Source organism: Neopsephotus bourkii, unplaced genomic scaffold (genome assembly GCF_033783945.1).
Source record: "Neopsephotus bourkii isolate Nb327-2 ecotype Australia unplaced genomic scaffold, CSIRO-AGI_Nbou_v1 NB_1767, whole genome shotgun sequence".
NCBI lineage: Eukaryota > Metazoa > Chordata > Aves > Psittaciformes > Psittacidae > Neopsephotus > Neopsephotus bourkii.
In genome coordinates this window covers 4579585-4597015 of record NW_026902241.1, presented here as the reverse complement: position 1 = coordinate 4597015, position 17431 = coordinate 4579585, and the positions used below count along the sequence as shown (strand labels likewise).

General features: G+C 36.3%; 1 protein-coding gene across 5 annotated transcripts in view; it reads right to left on the bottom strand.

Annotated features, from left to right (window-relative positions):
- Positions 1 to 2250: 2250 nt before the first annotated feature.
- Positions 2251 to 17431, bottom strand: part of SHPRH (SNF2 histone linker PHD RING helicase) — a 50916-nt gene continuing 35735 nt past the window's right edge. For 4 of the 5 annotated variants that reach the window (XM_061378719.1, XM_061378718.1, XM_061378717.1 and 1 more), the window contains 9 exons: positions 15043 to 15186; positions 13627 to 13728; positions 12713 to 12784; positions 11863 to 12051; positions 7577 to 7669; positions 6939 to 7025; positions 6316 to 6494; positions 4230 to 4310; positions 2251 to 3009 (listed from right to left, as the gene is read on the bottom strand). In XM_061378719.1, coding sequence (XP_061234703.1) covers positions 2913 to 3009; positions 4230 to 4310; positions 6316 to 6494; positions 6939 to 7025; positions 7577 to 7669; positions 11863 to 12051; positions 12713 to 12784; positions 13627 to 13728; positions 15043 to 15186 — 1044 coding nt within the window. In that variant the 3' untranslated portion in view covers positions 2251 to 2912. The remainder of the gene's footprint in view (positions 3010 to 4229; positions 4311 to 6315; positions 6495 to 6938; positions 7026 to 7576; positions 7670 to 11862; positions 12052 to 12712; positions 12785 to 13626; positions 13729 to 15042; positions 15187 to 17431) is intronic. The other variant, XM_061378720.1, reaches the window with a different exon arrangement.

Here is a 17431-nt window from a genome sequence, read left to right as displayed (position 1 = left end):
GTCACTATTTATAGATTTCTGTTTTGTGTGGAAAATGCCATTTCTATGAGCATATTGGAACTACTACAATAGAGCAAAGTTTTTTCTCAGCCAAGATATTGTCGTTTCAAAGAGTATTCTCCTGCTAGAGAGCCAAATCACGGCAGCACCATGAAAACAGGCTTACTGTGCTTTGGTAAGACAAAAGCCCTGCAGATGGACAAGCTGCACCCTTATCAGGAAAAAAAAGTTCATCTCATGTGGTGTCTTTTCTGAAAGAAAACCTTTGTCAAAGAAAATACATTGCAAAGAATGGGAAAAAGTGGTAAATTACAGTTTGGTTTCTTTTACAAAGTAAATCTTTAGTCTTGGTACTTAGTATTATTTGAAACTCGAAGAATCCATTTTACTGCTGACACAGGCTATATACTCCCATGGTTCAACCTTCCAATTTCAAGAGGTGCTTTAACACAACTAGTGTACGCATCTAATGCTATGCTTTCAGAGCTTTAGGCCCTGGTGCTCCAGGACAGTCAGGACTGTGCCTAGAACCAGCTCTTGGGCATCTCATGCTGTTACGTGAGTGTAAAAATATAAGTCAGGACTAAAGACTTACGCCCTGCTTAAGAAGCTATGCTTTTGACTAGGAATCCAAAAGCCATGTTTTTGTAAATAAACAATGAAGCCATCCTCTTTATATAAATAAACCCAAAATGTGGAGAGCTTGGGAAAGCTTTCATGCCAGATATTTTGCAGTTTGCCTCTCACATTCACTGACAACTGTTATTCCCACATCTAGTTATTTAAAAAGGAGCTATGAATGCAAAAAAACTGTGTGCTTCCACTGTTTTAAACATAGATATGTAATTTCTCAGATGAACAGCAGCTCCTTATTCAATAACATTATGTCGTTCAGTATTAAAATTCTCTGAGGAAACTGTTATGTTGCTGCCCTCAGAGTTCCTGGAGTGTCTGTACAGCATGATCTGCACTACACTGTGGAATGATTTAGGCTGGAAGGGATCCACGGGGGTCATCTGGTCCAACACATTACTGATAGCAGGGCCAACTTCGAAGCTGGATCAGGTTACTCAGAGTCAGCCGACTTCTCAATATGTTTGAGGATGAAGATGCCACAGTGTCTGTGCGAATCATTTAATAAATCTCATTTGAAAAAAGTCTACTATCTGTTCTATTTCCCTTGCTCCAAACTGTAATCAGCAAAACATCACTAATCTCAAAGACAAAATGTGTAAGACTAGAACATATTGCAAATACGGGAAATACAGACACATTGTCTGTAAATTTATTTAAATAGTCTTTAGAGCAAAGTATCTAATCAGTCCAGAAGGACAACAGCCTATAAAAGCCAAAACCCCACTTCTTGATGCAATATTATTCGTGTCGATTCTATTCACATTTATTGCCAGCAGCAGCAACTTGTCTGCCATATGGACAGGCTTAATACCCAAGTGGTGCAACTCATATGTAATATGACTGAAAACAGGTCTCAAGAAGCTCAATAACTATATGGCACCTCTATTTAGCAGGCATGATTAGAGTACAAAAAATCTGAGATATCTTAAAGGATTCATTTTAATTTCAACCTCAAGTAGGATTTCTAAAATACACAGAAATCATTGTTTGCTGAAACAGTAAATAGTGTAATTGGAGGCAAGTAGTCCATTGCTTATGCGTATACATTTGCCCGGTCTCTAATCACAAAACTGCGTTTAACATCAACTACATAACTGAGCTTGCTTGTGTAAGACCTTCAGAAATGATGTTATGTGTATGTGTATCCATAACCTATGCCAAAAGGCTTAAAATTTATCTTGCCTACTTTCAGCAGTCTAAAAGTTAGTCTAGATGTGTTTTCTAAACTGTCTGCTGTCAACAGAAATGGGGTAGAATGGTCTTACGTATCTAAGGATGAAGTTTCACAAAAGTTTTATCTCTCTCCATCGACTAGCTAACTTAGACTAGGTAACTAATAGTTAGACTGCCTGCCTTAATTTCGTCCATTTGGGATATTTAGTTTCCTGCATCTTTAAGGGGGAGAACTAGCCAAAATCAGGGTGAGAAAATGTACACAAGCACCAAATGGTTCTAAAGTGGTCAGCAGCTAAACAAATTATTTTTTAAAAAGAATTCTGTAACAAATGGCTTTGATTTCTCTTAACAAAGCACTAACTTAGCCATGGCTTCAAGAATAAGTGAGAAAATGCATAGTAAGTTCAACTATTTAACTGATTACCAGACCAACACACATACAAAAAGCATAATTTAATTATCATCATTTTGCAGTGAGTAAGCATTAACAATGACATTTTTAACTATCACAAGTGTTTATGAACATCTAGAAGACTAATACAAATACCCAAATTATTAGTAAAGATCAGTCATTTAAAGTGTTACAATAAGTCTGCAGTAACTCTGCATTAAATGGTAACAAGCCCTTTCTAGAAGAATATTAATTTACAGTCAGTCTTTCTAACAATTCTTTGTACAGTAAGAAAAAAAATTAGATTTGTGTTTTACAGCTTCCCTTTCCCACCCAAGCATCCACACACAGTTCTGCTCTCAGACAGCTACTAGCCAGTCAAAGCTGATGGCAAAAATCCTCTCAAACAAGCGCCCAAGATCTGTCTTAGCATCCAGCTCAATCGTTCTTTGGGAATAAAGTCCATGTTTTTTGTATAATGTGCAAAGTGCAAGTTTTCTCCAGTGCTGCCAGAAGTGTGTGCAGCTAAGAACCTCACCACAGAATAGTCACAATTCGCCACAGTAACAACTGAGACTTTTAAATTTCCAATAGCTTTGTTAGGGACAAATGCTAGATGATGAGCATGGGAATGACAGATCAAGTGGATTATACACTGGTCCTTATTAAGTCAGGTACTTCCCAATCTCATTAGGCCAAACCAATGTTTTTACTCAAGTTCTTCAGTTTCCTCTGTAAAAAGGTCAGCCAAATCTGCCACTGTCAAGACTGAGGCTTCTGACTGTTTCATGGAGGAGCTCGTGTGGCTGTGGGGAAGAAATTGAATGCAGACATCAGAGAAGGAATCTACTTAAGTAACAAGCTGTTTACACTGAAGACAGACCACATACTTCAGAGCCCCGTAACCGTTCAACCTTGAAGCTCAGCAGGAAAACACACTTTCTATCAGGGAAAACACATACACTGATCAGCTACTTCTGCATGTTTTGTGCAGGATACGAAGTCCATCTACTGTCCCTGGCAGTGGTCAACACCAAACACTGCAGAAGCAGCAAAACGTGGAATAATCTGCTTTGTGCTCTTAGTGTTGAAGGGATTGGCTTCAGCTTCCAAGCATAAGGTTTGATCCTACTTTCAAAACACTAGCCCTCATTGGATCACTTAACCACTGCATTTTTACTTCAATTTTATCTGAAAAGCAGGGCTACTTTACAGATACGGAAACTGATTAAATCATACTTTCAAAGCTAAAGCTGAAATCTTTCATAACTACAGCTAAAGATATACGTAAGTTTTTAGTCTCATACGCTGTTAACAGCCAAAACCATGAAAAAATTACTAATTTTCTCAAAGTAAGGCCTCTTTCTAGGTTTGTACAAGAGGTACAGACCTCTTGTACTTTCTGGATAAAGAACGTAAATACCACTTTTGTCCCACTCTCTGTCCATCATTGCTTATAGTTTTCAAAAGATAACCAGTGAAAACCGATTTCTGTGCCCGCACACCAGTCTGACTCAGGTGCTAGCATCTGGACAACACTTGTACTCACTGCAAATCAACCAGTGTGACACACCACTGACAGACCAGGTTTGTAGAATTTAAAAATAATGAAAGATAAGATTTGTGTCCTATATTAAAGCTTATAACACATGCTGTTACTCCAGTTGCAGGCTTAATATTACTCGGTTAACTGCAATGCTTTTATACTAATGGAGGTAGATAAACCGCAAAGATAAATCATAACATGCAATTTATTAATTAATTTGGCTTTTACAAAATAAAATATACAAAATGAAACCAAAATATTCTCCAGACAATTGAAATACCTTAAGCTTCAAGTTACTGGAACCAGGCTAGAAGATCAACCTTTCCAGTTATAAAACTTTTTTGTCAATCAAAACATGGAAGGAGAACAGTTGAAGTTTATATGCAAGATATGCATACCTAACTGTCATAAAAGTGTGGCTGAAAACCATCTTTTCATTTTCAGTGCAACAATAATGTTTTAACAAAATTCAACACATACCTTCTATCTACAGTTTTCAGCATTGTCTGCATTCTCTCTTCTATTGTTGCTTTTATCAGGAACCGATGAACAATGGTAGATCTGAATGTGTTTAAAAAGAGTAAACAAGACCAGAAGTGAGCAAAAGTTATGCTGTTACTGTCAAAGTCTAAGACCACATTTTTGTCTCATACCAACTACTGTAAGAGTGCTGAAAAAATGTCCCTGTATTTTAAGAAAGAAATTTTACAAGGATATTAACAACTTCTACTGACATTTAAGGGTGCCTACTGACTCCCAGAGCACACACTTTCACAAGGCTGGATTGCACACTAAATTAATATAAGCTGTATTAACTAAAACCCAAAACCAGATGCTGGGCAAACTTCTGCTTTCTGTGTCCCCACTATAAACAAACAGTCCTCAAGAGCTTAGCCTGTCTTTCAAAGAAATTACTTAGGCCCACTGGATGCATAGAGTCTTTATGCTGCATTGTCAAAGTCAGTCCAAGAGACAGAGCTCAGTGTAATGGGTAATTAAAGCTCATTCCATAAAAATAAAAAAAATAAAGAGGTTTAACAATACTGTTCTTGAAGATGGCAAAATACTGTAATTTTTTGTTTTAAAGTCACTAATTGTAGTCAGTCAACATGAAATTGTAAACATGGTAAAACAGCAAGCCCAGAATGTCAATAAATATAAACCAAAATGAGAACTCCATTATGAAATAAAATTTCAAAAAGAAAGCTGTAATAACAAAAGAAGTGTTAGGGACAAGGAAGCGAAATGGAAAAGAGTCGGCTCCAAAGATAAAAATGAAAAATCACTCCAGGCTCCCCAGTATAAACATCTTTCAAGATATGAACTCTTGAAAGTGTTTGGATGGTTTTCAGATCTTTAATTGAAACTTTGGCAGGTTACGTTACACAGAAGCATGCTGGGGGAATACTTTGTGACTCATGGCAAAGGCGTGCTCAAGAAAAGAGAAGTAAATAAGAACTCAAGTGAACTGGTAATAGTTGCACCAGTGAAACTAAACAGAGTATATTCCCTCATGCTCACTGTACTTGGAAATAGCCCTTTGTCAAATAAGCCTTGCTGAAGTCTTATTCTTAGAGAACTACAGCACACATTCTTACTGGGTTTATTGCAAGCCTTTTGCCAGACCTTTATGTGCCAGCATCATGTAAAATTATAATATAGGCTGTTGCAATCAATCTTTCCTACGCCCTCAAAGTTAATTCAAAATCTTTACCAACACCCAAATATCCACCTGTTCATAAACATTCTTTTACATACATGCTCATTCATGCCTTCTTGCTTTGCCTCCATTTCCAGAACACAAACCCCACTATTATCTGTTCAGGACAAACTTTCCAAAGCCTTTGTTAAGTGTTCAGAACAACCTATGCAAAATCTACAACACTGAAGCAAGTAAACGATATGTAACTCATTAATGTTTTCAAGGAGATCTAGATGGAGTGAGGGCATAACTGTGATTTAAAAAGTAATCAGTTCTGGAGAGTGTGTGCTATAACTTTATTTTTGTAAAAAGCCCAACAACCATGCAAACAAAGAAACCCAACAAAAACCACAACCTCCCCAAAAATTTACAGTTCCTAATCTGAAGGAGCCTCTCAAAGAAACTAGGAAGGGTCACGCCTGAACTTAGCCACATAGGACATAAATAGTGGGCTACTCAGACCTGCAAAGCTATGACATTTCTGTCATAGAATTTCTGTCATACAAGCAGAACTTCAAAGTTGAAAACTAAGGTATCAAGAGCATACATAAAATAGGGCACAGCTGAACAAGGGTCTTCAGGATTTTGGACTCAAGAGCCCACACTGCTCCTAAATGTCTGAATGCCGTTTGCTTCTGCATCTCACATCCAGTGGTACAAAAGAACTCCCCCAAAGACATACTGCATATTTTCAGCTAACATTTTAATCTTTCTCTTCCTTACACAACTATATTTAAGAAAAGAAATCCTATGAATACCCCCGTTTCCATAATTGATAAGTTCAGTGAACTAGATTTTTCTGATCCTAATATGCAGCTCTATCTAGACCATATCTAAACCACTCAACACAATTTTAACTCTTACTTTGTTTGGCCAATACGATGTACTCTGCCAATAGCCTGTAGCTCATGTGCAGGATTCAGAATGGGTTCCACAAGCAGAACGTGAGTTGCTTCAATGATGTTGAGTCCATTGGAACCAGTGTGAAGAGGCAGCAGCAAAATATTGATGTTGGGATCGTACTTAAATGCAGAGAGATTTTCCTAAAAGGCAAACATTGCAGCAGCATGACACAAGTTCCTCAATAAAGACTAGGGGGACATCTCTATTTTCAAGAGATTCTATCAGCTACTATAGGCCCCAGAGTGACAATTTTGCAGCCTGACTGATCCAAGACCTGCCATCCCAGAACAGATATCTGACAGATACCAGGAAGGCAGGAACTTCCTGCTACACTGATCAGGGTGTTTCATCCTTAACATCCATGCCAATGCTTCTTTCTCAAAAGTGAATGCACTGTTTATCTCCAAAGGCTTGCGATTGTGATTTTTAGAATTAATGAGTTAGAGATCAAAGCTTCTGCCAAACAAATTTGCTGCTTTTTCAATTTCTCAAATGAGGCAATAAAGTAAAAGGATCAAACTGACTTTCATGAACTGTAATTTTCCCCACTGAGACTAATTTTAAGGAAAATATCCTTTATGTACCTGAAATTTACTAATTCCATTGATCTGAGAAAAAATCATGTTGTTGTCATACAAAGCTTTTGAAATTATGTCCAACACATCTTGCCACTGTAAAAACATAAAACACAAAAAACCACAGTAAAAGAAACTCAACATTACAAACAACAGTGACATCTAAGAGATGCTAATTAACTTCCCAAAGAAAGAGATAAAAAGGCCTTTCAAAATTTGCAATTAATAAAAAAGGGAGAGGTAGAGGGGGGAGAAAAAGATTTGTGTGCCAGAAACGGAATCTTTCGTAAAACTAAATCAGAAATGTAATTAAAAAGATCAGTTTGAATATACATCGGTAGCCATCACAAAAGCAGCTCTACAGTGTATCATAAATACCTGAACATTACATTTTAAAATACACAGAATTTCTAATGCTCCCATACAAATCAAAGTGTTTGCCCTTTAAAGAAACAAGCTTTTACATCTGTTGACTACCATCATTGTTCATGTCCCAGCCACATGAATTGCCCTACAAATTCTCAAAACAAACAAGTGGCTGTACAGAGTGATTCAACATTTTGGTAGCTAAACTAATTCCTGAAAACACTGTGACCGCTTTAAACTCACACACATGCACAGACAAGACAGAAAATGGTGATTAATACCGTTGAGAAAACTAAGGATTTAGCTCCTGGATCTTTAAATTGAATTCTCTTCAGTGTTCGGACCACAGCTTCCACTTTTGTGGAGTGACTTCCCTTTGAAAAGTTAAAGAAGAACATCAGTAAAGTAGGATATTAAACAACTCCTTCCACATTTATTATGCTAATAAATACTATTATATTAGGACTTACACATCTTACACAAATTTAAAATTAGCAAACTGGAGGAAGGGCAGGTTAAGTAGCACTGAATTGCTTTTATACTTTCTTTGTAACACGGTACTGTATGATCAGTGGTGTCTTACAGTGTGCACAGTACAGGGAAGAATGAAGCATCACACAGATACACCTGTCTAATTCTGCATGAGGCGGAATAGATAGCCCGAACAGTGCAGTTGAACCAAACAGAACTGCAGTTGCCAGGTAGGCCTGCTGCACAATCTTTACAGATTAACTTAGTGGCACAATCTTTAAGGAACCTACCATATGCATATTTAAATTTCCATCCCTTCACACCTCTTGAGAGCTGGCAATGAAAAAACCCAACTGCCATTTCTGTTGCTTTTGTTTCACATTTTGGCAACACCGAACTTATGCTCGGTACTATGACGCTTGTTAATTATATTTAAAATTAAAAGAAATTGGTAAATACGATTAAATTAATTCTTGAAGGAGTGTGCTGCAATGAAAACATCTTCAGATTCTGCATTCAGAAGTATTTCAGTGTTTAATGAACCCAATATTACATTTGACTTCTTGTCCACTTTGATCTCTGTACTTCTCCCTTTACCCTTACATTGGCAAGAGGATTCTGAGAAACAGGTCTTTAGCATCTCCCTCTATTTCCTTCAGTGCACACTTTGTATTACAGCAATTTTACTTAATGTGTTTTGGGTTGGGTTTTTTTGTTTGTTTTTTTTTTTTTGTTTGTTTGTTTATTTTGTTTTTATGAAGCCCTTATTTAATTCCTTACGAGTTCTTACATGCATAATAATTTCAAGCTGTGCTAGATTTAGCTGGACAGATATTGTTTTATTTCTGTCTGCACCTGTCCTCTGACCATTGAATTAACTATGTTGGCTTGCTACAATGACAGATCAAATTTAGTGAAGTTATGCTGCTTGCAGAATTGGCGCGGAAGGATGTCAGCAGTCTAAGCACAAGCTGGGGAACAATGCTGGACTGCCTAGTCATTCATATGTTATGAAGCTAAATGAATGCTCCAGAAATGCATGTAAAAGACTTTCTGCAGCCTGTTTTACCAAAGGTTGCAATAAGCAGTACCATGGTATTTCCCAGGGTTTCCACAGTGATTCCAACTCTGTTACAGACACAAACAAAACCAGCTTTTTTCCTGTTATCTCTGTTGCACCTAGAAATTAACACTCTTTCTGAAAGTCAGACAATTAAAAATGCTTATGTCAGTAGGTGTTACAATCTGCAAGGATGAAAAACACATCTGCACCCCTATGCCTACCAATCATAACCACTTACAGATTGAAGACTAACTTTTGGTATATCCTATGCATTTCAGGGTCATTTATGTGCTTTTCTGATACTATTCATCTCTAATTCAGTGATGACCCTTCTGGCTGATCTGCTCTGAATGTCACACAATCATAGAATGGTTGGGTTGGAAGGAACCTAAAGGATCACCTAGTTCAAACCCTCCTGCCGTGGTCAGGACACTTTCCTTTTAGACCAGGCTGCTCAAAGCCCCATCCAGCTCTGTCTTTTCCTCAGAAAGTCTTTTGGACCTTACCATAGGTCTTATTTTGCCCTGCTATAAGAGGTACTACAATCAGTTGTTGATTTTTCCATCCTTCAGACTTCCTATGACTCAGGTCTTACAAAGGTGACTTTGAAGAAAAGAGCAGCACTAAGATCAAAGTGGTTGCAGTCAGTCTGCTCTGTTTTTTAAATAAGGTAACTAAGTGTGCTTTGGTTCACAGCACACACAAAAAAAATTCAATTTTATTCTCAATATTTAGGGAAAGATGAAACTTATACAAGCGCTTTTGCTATTATGAGGTCTTGGTTTTCAGTCTGTCTTAAAAAACAATGTTACCTCATACACCTTGAGTCTGTCATTTTGTTGACTATCCAGATATTTATAAACAGATTGGCTAGTCCTAGTTCATTATGGAACAGCGCACATTTGAATCAGAATTACCCTCTAACAAAGAATTTCTGTCTCAGATGACAGCCTGGCAATACCCACGGTAACACTGACCAGGCACTGGAAGCTTTTACAGAACCAAAACATGCAGGGATGCCAGTAATCTCTCTCTCAGTATGAAATGCTCCCATTTACAGTAGTCCTTCTGCATGTAAGGCACTAACTTAACATGGCTAGTGCTGGTACAATAAAGAGCAAGATGTATATGACAAAACAGAAGAAAAAAAGAGAGGTACAATACTGAAAGAGAACAGAGGGACTGAGAAAGTTCAGATAAAAATACAAACACTGATTAAATCACACATTTTTCATGCTGCAAGATACTAATCTTAACCTCAGTATTCTATAGAAACCATAAGTTACTCTTTGTGAATTGTCCTTAAATGAATATGAGGTAGAATTTTTTAACAGTGCTGCTTGTTTTGATAGCACATACAGAGAAGTTACAGTATGAATTTTTAATTTTTCATGAAATAAGAATCTGCCATGCTCACGATGACATAGGAATCCACACACGGTTCAGATTTTTGCTTTGCCCTAAGCTTTTGATTCAGAAATAGATCAATAAAACACTACAACTCTTTATGCAGGACAGTGGGTGCCATGTTCCTTCTGTGTTTTATTTATGAATTTATTTTGTAATGTAATTTATGAAACATATTTGAAATGTCGTTAGGTGATATGTCTAGACCCTGAGAATGTTAAACACTTATGAAGCAAGGTCCCAATGACTAGCACTTGAAAAAAACAGCCTATTTACTCCCCCTGGTGCCAGATGGTGTCAACTACTTCAAATCTAATTTGAGTTAAAAAGCATCTACTCATAAAATGGATTTCAGTTTTCAGAGAGGCTGACATAACTGGTGTGAACAGCTATGTGGTAGCATTGACTTCAGTACAGTTCTGTGATTCTGGGACATGCAGTCTCTTCCTCCATTTCACCTTCAACCCCATGAAAACCTCTGTTACCAAGAAAAGAAGATTAAACAGGACAATTAGGACTTATTTCCTATACATTTGTGTCTATAGGTTCATCACCTTTGTCATTAGGAAGGCACAACAGTTACAAATAAAGTTTCTCCCAAAGACCTGAACTTTAAAATATCTTTTGCAGCACGGGGAAAGTCAAGCCACAGTATTTTGCAGAGTAGGAGACGTATTTCATGTGTATGGCTATTTCAATAATACAGAAAATTAAATACTTCTGAAACTCAGACTCTCTGTCAAGGCCTTTGCAATGATCTAATGGGTTTCTAAATTAAGGGAAAAAAATGTAAGATTGTTCAGTGAAAAGACCTGATTTCATCACAAAGCCAGGGTGAAAGGAGTAAACACAGAAAATCACTGTGGAAAATACAGCTATCAGTCTTCAACAGAGCTGTACATTGTCAGTGGAAAGCATTGAGAAAGAAATTGCCCAGGCAGGAATCTGTTTTAAGACCAAAAGTCACTCTTTACTCAACAACCATCTAGTCAATAGGTATCTGTATCCAGTAAGTGAAGCTTTAATCAAATACTAACAGGTTTAAAATGCAGATAAGCAAGATGCACTATCAAAAAAACCCCACCCTCATCACCTACCTATAAACAGCATGTACTTCTACCCAGTGTCAAATGCTTAAAGAAAAAATTCATACTTAAAGCTCAGCAAAAGCTGTCGTCCCCCCGCCACACACAAACAAAGACATCATTACTTTAACACATGTGTAATTTTGTAATCCATCCTTTTCTCAGGCACGCTTAAAGAGCAGATATTAAAAGTTACCCTCTTTCACACCGCTTCCTTTCATATTTTGTTCCCCAAACTATTGAAAGTTATGAAAAAGGCAAGATTAAAAAAACCCCTAAGCTTAAAACCAACCAAGCAAAAAAACTTGCTTAACAAGTTTTGAATCCATCCCTTCCTTGGGGATGGATGCAAAACCACTGATTACACTATAAGAGAGGCCTATATACATCACGCATACATCTTTCAAAAGAAAAAGAACTGTAAAGCAAACCTGTTTTTTAAACTGTACAGGGGATTTGTCTGCCTAAATGCAGTGTGCAACATAGATCACAAATACACACTGCTGAAAGCTTGGGCCACAAAGCTCAAACTAAAAAGTACCTTTACAGGAATATCATCTTCCTGATTTGCCGTTTCTGCAGTGAAGACATAGGATATTTCTTTATGAGATGTGGTCTGCCTGCAAATGGCACACTTAATTGAGCTCCGACGGGTGCCAACGCTGTACTGTTCTATGATGATAGCTGTACACTCATTACAAAAACAATGTCCACACGTCAGCACTGCCCACTGTGCAGGGAATTAAACAAACAACACACAGTATCAGTTTTGGATCTATGAAAAAGAAAACCAGTATACTAATATGTGATAAATCACATTTTCATAGAAACATTACTTTCACAAAACTTGTCAGATAAAAATAGAAAGATTTTAGGATTTTTAGCACTCAAGCTGCTAAAAAAGCCTGGATTTCAAAGTTTTCCAGCACAGAAAGATTCACGATCCATAGAAGTTCTGTGCATTTATTATTAATTTCTCACATTTGCCCAGTTTTAAACTTGAGGAAAGTAATGACTCTTAATGTACAGATTAAGTACACAGATTAAGTACACAATTTTTAAAAGAATTACACAAATGTTTGTATTGGCCTTGTGCAAGAGTTTATCTACACATTTATTCTAGATCAGCCTTTATTAAGAATCCTCAAGAAAGTTACTTTTTACCTATTGTTAAATTCTAGAATACATATTTGGATTTAAGAAAAAATAAGATTTTCAACAGAGAGACTTAATTTTTTTTGACAAAATGCATTACAAACGAAAGATTGCACTGCAGAATCTGCTCTTCATTTGCAGGCCCAGAATATCTACATGTCAGCTGAGACCTTTCAACTGACTCAGACCTAGCTAAAGACGTCCTGAAAACAAAAGGCACTGACTAAAGTTTTTACCTGTTTTCCCAGTTGACGTGCACAGATTGGGCATGGTTCAGGGTTAACTCCTCCAGTAGTTTTATCCTGAGACTGTAAGTAGAAATATAAACTTTACATTTTGATACATGTCAATAACTACAATTATTCTATATTTAAAATAGGCTTCTGAAAAATAAATACTGAAGTCCTTATGAGCAAATTAAAAAACATCATTAACAAATAATGTCTATCCTGAGGAGTTAAAAAAATATGTAATTAATGGTAAGTAAAAAAAGCACTGTTCATACTGCAGTCCTTCAGGTCACATCTGCATTTCTACAGGAGCTTTGAAAAATCCTGGTAATATACAACTTCAAACAAGAAACTCATATTTATCAGCTTAGCTGTTAATCATGTTTATCTATGCCTAGTTAAGCATAACTGTACTTAAACACTGTAATTAAAATAATGTGTAATACATAGGGGTTTTGGGGGGGTTTGTGGTTTTGGTTTGTTGTTTTTTTTTTTTTACACTTGTTTAACCTACTGACCTGCTTGTTCTTCTGTTTAAAGTAAGCTCTTTGTAAAATAGCAAGGGTACACTGAGAGGTACATCATTTTATAAGGCTTCTACTAAGCATGGCCCAGTTAGTTTTAAAGAAAGTTTTAACCATCTAAAACTAGTTCATAGTTTTATACCTACGTAATTAAGCAAATATCCAAAATAAATAGTGTAATAAATAACTTTGTAACTACGCAGTAATGCAAAGAACAACACACTGAATTTCAACATGTAATGAATCTTTACAGAAAATATTTTAAAATGTAAGCTTTAAATAAAAACCCCAACAAAACAACAACAAAACCCCCCCCAAGCAATAAGGGTAGGTTTCTTATACTAGGTAAATAAGAGTACATCTCATTGGTAAAGACCAAAGAACCATAAACCTTACTTTCTCCAGATTAGTGAGATACAGAAGTTGCCCTAATTTCTTTTGAAGCTGTGATTTGGCAACTGCTTTGTCATTCAAAAGTTTCACTCGATTTTGCTCTACCTATGAAAAGAGTATAAAACATGCATTAGAAGAAGAAAATATTAAGAAAAAGTAAGTTTGACAATAAGGCTTAAATTATTTTTTGGCAAAATTCAACTGAATATTTTACCGGGGACAGACAGAAGAAGAGCTCATGCTGTAAATTTAAGATATGCTTCTCCCCAAGCAAAATTATATATTCTCTTCCTGTACCCAGTAGAAACACACCACCATGAAATGGGCTGATACCCAGGATGTACACAGACTCGCTTTTTGCTGTTTTATTTGCATTATTTGTTCTTCCCAGAGACAATACCAATTTAGAATAACTTATTATTATGAAAGTCCCTTTCAAATTTCATTCAATTTATCGTCTATCTTCTTACAGATAAACAGAACCTAGACTATACTGCTGGTTCCAAAAAGAACGCGTAAGAAATTATTCATTACTTTCTTCATACTTCTTAGAAACTTTCACTTTTCATTTAACCTATAAAAAGATAAAAACATCAAGCTGACTTCTTTTTAGATGAATTACAGTTGGCAGGCGTGTAGCTATTAATATTGCAGAAGAGGCAAGTGCCTGGAGGATGAAGGCCAAAGTAGTAATAGGTGTTTCTTTTACTGTTGTAGATATATAAATCTTAGACTTTGTTAAATATTTGTTAGGCAAAGTGATCAATTTTAAAAATTGCTTTAATACACAAATTAAACACCTATTTCCCTACAGAAATAAAGAAAAGAAGGTCTTCTATCTAACACTGAATCTCACTGGGAAAAAAAAAAAGCACAAAATATTTCTATTGAAAACGTATTTCTATTGGTGGAAAAAACCCCAAAACATTAGGAGGTTAAATCAACCCAGCATTTTCTCTACGTTCATGAACAGAAAATGTCTCAGAAGTGACTCAGAAATTCCAAAATACTTAAAACAAATATTTGTCTTTTAGGCTTCCACTCCGATTTTTTCCTTATGGAAAGTAGTAATACAGGTAAGAAAACAGGTCAATTTAATTTTCCACCAGCTTGGAAAACTGGGCAATTGTAAAGAAAAGTCCCTCAGCAATTCCCCTGCTACTGGAAGGACAACAGTCTTACTGGTCACTCTTACAGTCAAAAGGCTGAGCAAATCACATCAAAGTAAGAGTTAAAAGCTCAAAAATGCCCATATACTGAATGTCGAAATAGACAGGAACTCTCTACTCCACCAGCGGTTTCCTGAAACGGAAACAAAGGCATATTGCAGACCTTACACATAGATCTAGATATAGATTTTATCTCTGTAGAATGTAAGTTCTTTCAGAAAAAAAGATTTCTTTCTGTCAAGTACTTTACCTCATGTGGTTCTATGATGTGGAGAACTGGTGGACTTGGTTTTGGCTCATCAGGATGACGCACCCTCAGCCGTTCTGTAGCCATTGCCAGTTCATCAATAGCAGAGACATGATCCCTAAGTACCATCCAATATTCATGAAGTAACTGTAAGAAAAACCCAAACAAACTAGTATCAGAACTGAGTTGAGCTCTCTTGTATGACTCTGCCACACAACATACACTGTGAAAATCTTTCTGGAATAAGGGATAATATTTCTTTACAGTAATTCACCCACAACAACAAATTATGAAGGAAAACAAACAGTATAAGAGATCATATTGCCTGCTTTCTTTTCCAGCCTCTCTCATAAAATGAGTAACTATAAATAGCTATCTCTCATTTCTTCTACAGCTATTACAATAACTAATCCAACTAAAAGTTCAGAAAGAAAACGCCTTGCAAGACAAATGTTGAACAACATAAGGAAAAAGACTAAGTACAAAGACTGTTTCTTAAGGATGAAGTACGTTTTAAAGAAATGCTAACAGTTTGAGTGGTCTTGTTAAAGGCACGGACAAGCACTAGGTGAGACAATATCAGATTCAATTCTACCAACACAATGTAAATTCTGGTTTTCTACAAAAGAAACGGCAGTAACTGTCAGTATACACATAAGCCCACATTATTTTAAAATTGACAAATTATTGACAATAATTTTAAATTATTGACTGTAAAATGTTTATTTCCAAGCTTTCCACTATTTACATATTATATTAAAAAAAAAAAAAAACCAAAAAAATGAAACAAACAAAAACCCAAAAAACCAAAAAAAACCTCTTCAGTGATCTTACTGGAATTCTAAGACCTTTTGCAAATTCCAAAACTTACTAGTTTACTAGTTGCTGATTTCTGATTTTTCAGTTGTAAAGATATTTCTAAACAATCAGTTGATGAGAGATGTGCTGGTTGATTGTTTGGGTTTTTCTTTTAGCTCAGGAAAGACTACCAAAGCATTTGTTTTGAGCTAAGCCTAGATTACAAATATAAAATTACTGTGTATTAAACCTGGCATGCAGGGTAAGGACAGAAAATCAGCTGGAAGGAGCTTACTCCCCCAAGACTAAAGAAACTAAACTAAAGGAGAAAGTAAGCAAAAAATACTTTTGCTAAAAAAACCCAAAGAAAGAGAAAACAACCCAACACCCAAACAAAAAATAACAACAAAACCGCCAGCTTGTTTTAGATTTATGGGTTATTTTACAGAGTGTCATCCCTGTAGATCAATCTGGATTAGAGTAGTATGGCCAATTGATTTAACATTTCTAAGTCACAACAGATGGAATCGTTTTGGCACTATTTTCATTGTCATTGGCATATTAGTCCCAAATTTGTTTCCTAAAGTAAAAGGACATGAAGAGACTGTGCTCCCTTCTTTCAGCAGGAAATCCCTAACACGCAGCATTGCCTTGGTAAATAGTTACTTTACAGTCTCCTCCTTTTGTGAACTACTACAAGCCAAGGACATAAAATGATGAAGCATGAGAACAGCTAGGGTCAGTATACTTCAGTTCACATTTTGGCACCATAAGCAAGTGACCTGACTTTGTGAGAGCAGCACAACTTCACTAGGTGTTTAATGACTTTATCAAATACCTAAATGCCGACTGAGATGTTATTTTGTTTAAAAACATTTTGCACTGTGTTACTCTGTAACGTAGTAACTCTTTTTAAGGCCACTCCAGATTCTCACTCCTAAGCAGTGCTACTAACCTGAGGAAAGCAGGTGACCAGAAACAAGTTTTCTGGGAAAAGAAAACCCACAACAAAACAAATCCAAACCAACCCACATAAACCTAAACCCCCTGAATAAATTCCCTTTAGTTAATCCAAGATACATAAAGGAAATCACTTGCTACAGTACCTTCTCCTATCTTCTATATAACAAAATAATAAATGTTTAAATTCCTGGATAGCATACTTCCGCAATAAGTACCTTTGCTTTTTCAAAACCTCTTAGAAAAAGCAAGTGACAATTTCCTAGAATCATAAACCAAAACAGAGCACATGAGTCAAATAAACCTGGCACTAGCACACCAAGTGTTTACTGAAGCTGAAGTCTGTTAATTAAAAATGAGAAGAAGCATTCAAGAGGAAACACTTTCGATTGCACCCTAGGTTTTAAGACAGGATGAGACCTGTTGCGTGCAACAGCAATTCCCCCTTCTCCATCACTTGCATGTACTCACTGCAAGGAAACACAGATACACAACGATGCATAAAATAAAGAGACAGTATACTTTTGTAGCACTCTGACCCAAACAACAAGAGACTAATTATTTCAGGTTACACTGTGTAGTAAACAAGATCCAGGAAATAAACCAACAGTGAAAGGACACCTCTAGCTAGCAG